General features: G+C 42.9%; 1 protein-coding gene across 1 annotated transcript in view; it reads left to right on the forward strand.

Annotated features, from left to right (window-relative positions):
* The window catches only part of CAPN10 (calpain 10), a 423,833-nt gene extending 423,147 nt beyond the window's left edge, over nucleotides 1–686 (forward strand). Inside the window, exon 7 of the mRNA XM_044070888.1 lies at nucleotides 665–686. Within this exon, the coding sequence (XP_043926823.1) occupies nucleotides 665–686 (22 nt within the window). The remainder of the gene's footprint in view (nucleotides 1–664) is intronic.
* Nucleotides 687–8,258: the final 7,572 nt, after the last annotated feature.

The raw sequence follows: 8,258 nt of genomic DNA on the forward strand, positions 1-8,258 counted from the left end.
TTTATGGGTGCCCATCAGTTCTTCTTGGTTTGATTTAAAAAGTGAGAGTTTTACTCTGTTTTGTGTGTAGCAGAAGAATACTCTAGGAGGGGGAAGCATTTAATATAGCAAAAGATTATTCCAGTGATGTTAACCATTAAGTCATCTTTCCCTCCTGTGGCTTATTTATTGATGCAGCTTCAGGTCTTTATTTTAAGTGTTTGTCAAGCTATTCATTTCCTAGAGGTATAGGAGATCAAGGAGGTTTTGGTCCTTACCAGTGCAGAATGTTAGGCAAAAACCACTCTGCAGGAGTTTATAAGAGACAGCATGTAGAGGTGTGTCTTCAAGCATGTCTTAGCTGAAGGCATTTAGTCTGTTAATCTTGTTAATTAGGAGCCTTGTGAGTTCTTTATAGATGCATGATGTGTTTGGATAGATACATACTAAAAGAGGCATTATATTTTATAATCGGTCTAATTAAGGCAGTGTATAAAGGAATAACTTTTGACCTTGTTGAGGTACTTTTAGTTATCAATTCGGCTAGATGGTTTGATTTCCTTGACTACCGTTACTACTTTGTGATCAGAGGGTAAGGAGTTTTCTATGAAGGTAGCAAAATGACTGCAATAGTCTGAGGTAGAATGCTGTTTATACTGTCAGTTCTTTTTGCTTGTATCTTAAGCCCTCGTCTAACACAGCATTGATTTGCATTGTTTCACTTTTGCTTTAATAACACATGGTGAGTAAATGACAATGCTCCTCTGGTAGTCATCAGAAGTTTTAGTCAAGTTTCTGCTAAGTAGAAGGGATCACAGTTTTGTGTCCTAAGGAATGCAAGTACTTACCTTTTGCTTTCTGATGTGGCACCTGCTTCTTTAAATATGTCTGCCAATCATATGGGGCTACATTTAGGCCTTGAAGCTTATTTACAATTCCAGCATGTATAACAGTTTCAGAGGCCTTCGCTATATCCAGCTACACTGGATGAATTGCATGTCCACAGCTCTAGTGACTACCTCAAAGAAGTTTACTGAATTAAGTAGCTATGATCTCCCTTTAAAAAAAGAACATTCTTGTGTGTATGTGTGTGTGTGTATATATATATATATATATATATATATATATATATATATATATATATAGATATATAGATATATAGATATATAGATATATAGATATAGATATATAGATATATAGATATAGATATAGATATATAGATATATAGATATATATATAGATATATAGATATATAGATATATATATATGTAGAGAGAGAGAGATATAGATATAGATATATATAGATATAGATATATGTAGATATAGATATATATATATATAATGTGTCTGTGTATGCATGGCTTTTCCAGGTAGGTTTGTTATGTTGGTAGGTCTATACTTCATGGGATCTTGGGTGTTGTCCCCTTGATTGAGTGGCATAACAGTAGCCATTTCCGTACTTCAGGGGCATGCCATGTAATTGATGAAGAATTTTAGTAGGAGTTCAGACAGGACATGTTTACTGTGGTGAATTCAGGCATTTTGGTGCCCAAAGAGGTGACATTTTATGCTTTAGAGAATGTAGTTAGGAAATGTTCCTGAACAGTTGTGGAGAGAGTGGACGGGCTGGTGAATCTGTTAAGCTTTAGTAATGGCTTCTGATATGAAGTGAGTACTAAATTTATCTGCAAGAGCCTTGGCATACCTTGAAGGTTAGAGTGGGTAACACCATTATGAATTAATTCAAAGTATTACTGTGTATTATTACTTGATCATCTTGTGGTTAAAGGATTTATGATTATGACTTTTGCTGCTAATTTTAGTTTGCATTTCATTCTATTCTACTTCATGAAGTCTCTGTTTTTTTTTTTTTCCTAGTATAGAACTTATAAATGCTGGCATTTTGCAGAGCTGAGCTTATTTTTGTTTCTCAATGTATATGGTTGTTTGGGATCATCTGGTTTGTGCCATTTGCTAAGCAGATAAAATTCAATAGCAAAAGTATCAGCTGAGCCTACATGGGAGCTTGGAATCTTACATCATATAATTGTCTTTTTAAAGTTTTTGATTTTAGAGAAGCTCATTGCATTGGGTTTAGATGCCCTAAAAAAGCAGATTACTGATTTGTCGTTGAGGATACTGTAGGAATAATAGGATCATAGGAGGTTACAAGGCTGTTGGCCCCAAGACCCTTAAGCCTAGCCAAGAGTATAGCCCATGTTTAGACAAGTTAGCACCCAAAGCCCCTGTCTAGCATGGACACAGGTGGAATCCCAGCGGTGTATTTTCTGTGTCCCATCCAGTTATCCAGGTTGCACTTAAAAAGGGATAATGAGGTACTCTGCTTGACGTGGAGAGGATGTCTGTTCCGCCAACAAATCCCATTGATATCACAGACCAGTTTGAGGTTGTGTGTATGGGTTGCTCGAGTTGAGCTTGACTTACGGGTATGCAGCAGTCTCACCAAGGCAGGGTCTGAGATTGCTTTCGATGCCTGACAGAGGTCATCTCTGAGGAGTCTGTATGAAACTGAGTAGAGGGACTGCAGCCTGTCTGTGTAGGGTAGATGTTTGAGACCCTGGATTATCCTGGTGAGGAAGCTCTATGGGCTCTCCAGCTGCTGCATGTGCTTTGTGAGGTACATGCTGAAGGGAACATTGTACTCAATAATTGGCCTTATAAGGGGCGAATACAGGGATGTTAGGATCTCTCTGTCCCTGCATGAGATACCCTTACTTATGAGGTGGGCCATGTAGAAAGCTTTCTGTACAATGGAAGCAGCATGGTGGTCAAACTTCAGGTTGCTATCAACCTGGGTGTTCAAATCCCTCACTACTGATTGTGTACTTAGGATAATGTTCTTTGTGTTTCACTGTTTCAGTCATATTAGGGTTATCAGCCTGCAGGTAGCCCTTAGCTGGCCTGAATACCAAAGCCTTCGGATTTGTGTGTTGGATGCTGTCGCTTCTTCCATGATGTCAGGTCATCAGGGGTATAAAACATGCAGCCAATGCCATTACATCAGTCTTTCTTTTTGGTGCCCAAAGCAGAAGCAGTTCACACGTGTCAGTCGGAAGTTTTCGTTTTCGAGTTTCAGACCCAAAGTCTTAAAAAAAAAAAAAAAAAAAAAGTACCCCATTGGGGATCCTTGTTTCTTGCTCTAACCGTTGTCAGAAAAAATGAACGATTGTCTTGCCTGTGGAAAGCAAATACCTCAGATATTTTCATTCTTACTGCGTCACCTGTTTAGACCCAGACCACAACGTCCCTCACTGTCGGTTTTGTGCCTTGTTCAACTCCCAAACTATTCATTGTCTGGCTATTTTTGTAGCTAAATCCATTCATTCTCTATCTCCGTACTCTGAAATGGCTTTAAGCCATCTGACTACCGATCTTCCGAAAAAGCGTAAGGCTAAAGACAGACCGCATAGGTTCAAATGTGCAGACGAAGCTTCCGTTAAGCTAGTCACCAGTCCGCTGGTACTCAGTGAGGTGCTTTCGCAGCCCCTGATGCCCGCTACTACAGATTCACAGGCCTCTACTGAGTTCGGAGTCCGGTATGCGACGAGATGCTTTGACTATGGAACCTGCGGATGTCTCTGCCTTGGATGGGTCTGGAGCTGCTGTGCAGGCACCGGCTTCTGAGGGTGTATTTAGGCCTACAGACTTTCATATTAAACTGACAGCATCGTTTCCAGCTATAGAAGTACTGAATTCCTCAGGCCTAAAACTCGCACTACACGTAGAAAAACGGCGTCCAAACCGATGACTCAGGCCCATATGCCTCAAAAACAAATGCTTAGAATGGCTGAAAACCTCATTACCTTAATTAGGGGAAGCCAGCCTTCCCCCTCTGAGACCTAGAATCAATTTTCTTTGATTCTTCTGATCAGGAATCTGATCTCTGCTCCTTCTGATTGCCAGGATTTGCTCTTATCTATTGGAGGATTCTGATGCAGAGGGAGGATTCCATTTTCTTTTATTTTCCTCCAGAAGATTTTTTCTTTGAAACTTTGCATACCCTTAGGTAGCATTTCCGCTGGGAAAGCCAGGAATATTGAGTCTAAAAAGAGACTTGGGGAATTCTTACTCCTGCCTCAACACAGGCCCCTAGCTGTCCCTCCTGTTCTGGCTATTGTAGATGTTGTTTTCTTGGAATCTAGCCTTACCCCAGACACTTTACATCCAGCTCACAGAAAACCTGACCGGTACTACAAGAGTGCCTGACTCTCAAGTTCCTCTTTAAGAATCCTACTGCAGATCCAGAGACCATTTCCCAAGGACCAAAAGGCATTAAGGCTACTGTTGCCAAAAACCCTACCCCTTCTGATAGAGATTATAGAGCCTTAGACAGATGGGTTAAGAAGGTTTACACTTGAGCTACTTTGGCCATTATGGCTCTAAATTGCCAGTTTCATATACTAAAGTATCAGCATATTGTGGGACTACTTAAACAGAAAATTATGTTGATTCTTGAATGTACTGAACACAGACTAAGTTGGTAAACATACTTTGCAATGTGGTTTTGATGCTTTAGACGCATGTTGCAGGGCTGCTGTCACTGGGTCTGTACTTAGAAGGCATGCTTGGCTTAAGGAGCAAAACCTGACAGAGCATGTTAAAGCTAAATTACTGGATTACTGGTCTTAACCAAGACCGCCTTTTTGCCAACAGGGCAGAGGAAATCCTCAAAAAGATGGAGGAAAAAGCTAAATCTATATAAACTGTTAAAGATTTTCTACAAGTACAACCTCCCAGATTCAGTAGTTGTTGGCCTTCAAAGAACTTGTCTTTTCCAGTTCCTTCCAGGCTTCAGTCCAAACCTAGGAATAGCAGATCACCAAGATTTCAGTCTCAGGCTATGCACAGATCTAAGCAGTGGGGGGGCTCCCACTTCCAAAGCAGGGAGTAGTAAGCCACCCCCCTACGGAAAAATGGCACAATGACTTAACCTTAACCCTTCCTATTCCTGCTCAACTACTTGCTCCCTTAGGAGGAGAGCTCGCCCTGCATGCAAAAAACTGGTAACTCATTACCCAGGACAAATGGGTTTTAAACATAGTTTCCCGAGGATACAGATTCCACTTCCACACACTACCAACCCCAAATGGTTGGCCAGACCTCCCCCCTAATCAATATGCAGAAGCCCAACAGCCGGTTCTCTCCCTTGTCAGTATCAGGGCTATTCAACCTGTCCCAGCAGAACTTAGGGGACAAGGTTTTTATTCAAGACTGTTTCTGGTACCCAGAAAAGAATACTCCTGGCATCCTATCCTGGACCTCTCTATTCTCAACACCTTTCTGGTGGTTCCAAAATTCAGAATGCTGACTCTTCAACATCTTCCTATGCTAGCCAAGGATACCTGGCTGGCAGCCCTAGACTTAAAGGAAGTTTACCTGCGCATCCCAATAAGAGAATCCTGCAGACAATAACTACGTTTCAGGGTGGACTCCATGCACTTTCAGTTCTCTGCATTTCTTTTTGTGAATACCCTGGGCACAGTAAATCAAAGAGTCTAGCTCTAGCCATTGCATTTTGCAGGCAGAGAAATATTCATATTTACCCATATCTGGACGATTGTTTCAGGTAGAAAGCCAGGAATTGCTATTACAACACCTGACATTTGTAAAGAAACTTCCATCCTCACTGGGATACACCATCAAGGAAAAGAAATCTCATCAAGTACCCTGTCAACAGATTATATTCCTGGAAGCAAGCTTAAACACAACTTCCCAGATGGCATTCCTCACTCTGGAAAAACAAGTTTATTTGACAATCTACTTCAAACTATTGTCCACAAAAACCAAGCTATCTGCGAGGAAAATACTGCAAGCACTGGGGTTCATGGCCTCTTGCAGTCTGCTAATTCCATATGCAAGACTGCATATGAGAAAACTCCAATGTTATCTAAAAAGGTTATGGTGTCAACATTCTCCGGACCTGGAAACAATGATTCCTATCATTCCTTGTCTAAGGACAGAGTTCCTTTGGTAGGCAGAGGCCTGCTACCACAACAAGGGATTCCATTTCACTCTACCCCCTGCTGCCCAAACCCTAACAGACGCATCAGACTATGCATGGGGGGCTCACATGGCAGAGCAGTGCATTCAGGACAAATGGAACCTGAGACAGATGCACCTGCATATCAACCAAAAAGAAATGTTAGCTGTACGGAATGCTCTGACGGCCTTCAAAGACCTTATTCTCCCAGGAAAATATTGGTAAGGACAGACAACACCACAATTATGTGGTACATAAACAAGCAGGGGGGGCCCACTCATACCCTCTCTGCAGACTAGCCATGGCTCTGTGGAGCACAGCCTTGAGCTACCAAGTTCACCTACAAGTTCAATTCCTGCTTGGCAAACTAAATTCACTGGCAGACGACCTAGGCAGAAATCTGATGGACCCACACGAATGGAAACTGGAACCCAAAATATTCAACCTCTTGAACAAATGGGAGACCCCAGAGGTAGACCTGTTTGCCTCCCCTCAGAACTACCAGTTGAACAAATTCTGCATCATAACACCCCACAGTCAAGCTTGGAAAGTGGATGCCCTGTCCTTTACCTGGGAAAAGTCTCTGTTTATGCCTTTCCCCCTCTGCCTCTCCTCTCGAAAGTTCTACTAAAGATCAAACAGGACAATCCAAGAACAATACTGATTGCACCAGACAGGCCACACCAGCACTGGTACCCCCTCTTGTGCAGTCTGACACTGCTACAACCATGGCACCTCCCTCAGACCCCTTCCCTGCTGTCCCAGCAGGCGGACCAGATTCTGCACTCTCAGCTTCAAACCGTGAACCTTGCAGCCTGGCTAATTCCATGAGCTCTCCTCTAGCATCCCTCAGTAAGCAGGTGCGGGATATCATTCTGGAGGCAAGGAGGCCTAGTTCCAGAAAATCATATGCTGAAAAGCGGAAAAGATACTGCTCCTGGAGCCAGGGTTAGGGGATGGCCACAGCGGTGCCCAGCTTACCTCCTATTCTAGAGTACTTAACAGATGCTCCACAAGGGCCTATCCTTCTCATGCCTCTGCCATTTCAGCACATTATAATACTGAGCCACCCCTCTTCTCTCACCCCTTGCTAAAACAATTCCTTAGAGGGGCCAAAAACTGAAGACCACCCCCAGGAGAGCTCCCACTCCAGCCTGGGACCTTAACTTTGTATTGGAAAAGCTCACCCCCCCCCCCCCCTTGAGCCAACTGCGACAGCAGAGTTCAAATTCCTTTCTTGGAAAACAGCCTTACTTCTAGCCATCACGTCAGCAAGAAGAATGTTGGAATTACAGGCCCTCGTGGCAGTTGAACCTTTCATTATCTTCAATACGGACAAGGTTACCCTCAGGCCTAATCCTTCCTTTATGCCCAAGGTGGTGTCTAGTGTGGCCCTAAACCAGTCCATTCATTTGCCTACTTTTTTCCCTAATCCACAAAACAAAGGTGAATGGATACTGCACTGTCTGGACATGCACAGAGAACTTTATTCTATTTGGACAGAAATAAGCCTCTCAGAAAATCTGACCAGCTGCTAGTTGGCTTTGCTGTGAGGGTAGAGGGGAAGACCATTTCAAAGGGAACCATTTCCAAATGGATAGCCCATTGCATTCACTTCTGCTACAAGCACCATGAAAAACCTACCCCACAGGGGATAAGATCACATTCCACCAGGGCTGCATCTACCTCTACGGCATTTCTCAGAGGTGTCCCTACCAGGGACATCCTGGAAGCTGGTACCTGGAGCTGTGTACATACCTTCACCAAGCATTACCAACTGCCTATCTTTTCCAAATCCAGAGCGTGATTTGCCACAGCAGTCTTGCAGGGCTTAATAGCTGGCCCTAATGCTCTTTAATTATCTCCTACCTTCCTTAGCTCTGGGAATCAACCCAAATGTGATGACTGCAACAGTGAAACACTAAGAACATAGTACAGTTGTGTACACTTAACATAAATGTAGATGTTCGAGTGTATTCACTGTTGCAGTCCCGGTTACCCTCCTTCCAGCCCCCTGACTTCTCTTGCCTCTACCTTTCCTTCTTGTTTGGTATATAGATATTTTTTCTTGTGTATTTGCTTTTTGATAGGGGTGTACCATACCAAATAATTGCTTCCTGTTGTGGGGCACCTGATATCTGGGGCAAGAAAAACTGATGTAATGGTGTCTGCTGCATGTTTTATAACACTGACGTCATGGAAGAAGCGACAGCATAGGTTCATACTAGGCTATCTGCCCTAGGGCATTTGTAAGCGTAGCCAGAGTGTGTTTGGCTTG

Source organism: Protopterus annectens, chromosome 4.part1 (assembly GCF_019279795.1).
Source record: "Protopterus annectens isolate FY-2018-M chromosome 4.part1, PAN1.0, whole genome shotgun sequence".
Lineage (NCBI taxonomy): Eukaryota > Metazoa > Chordata > Ceratodontiformes > Protopteridae > Protopterus > Protopterus annectens.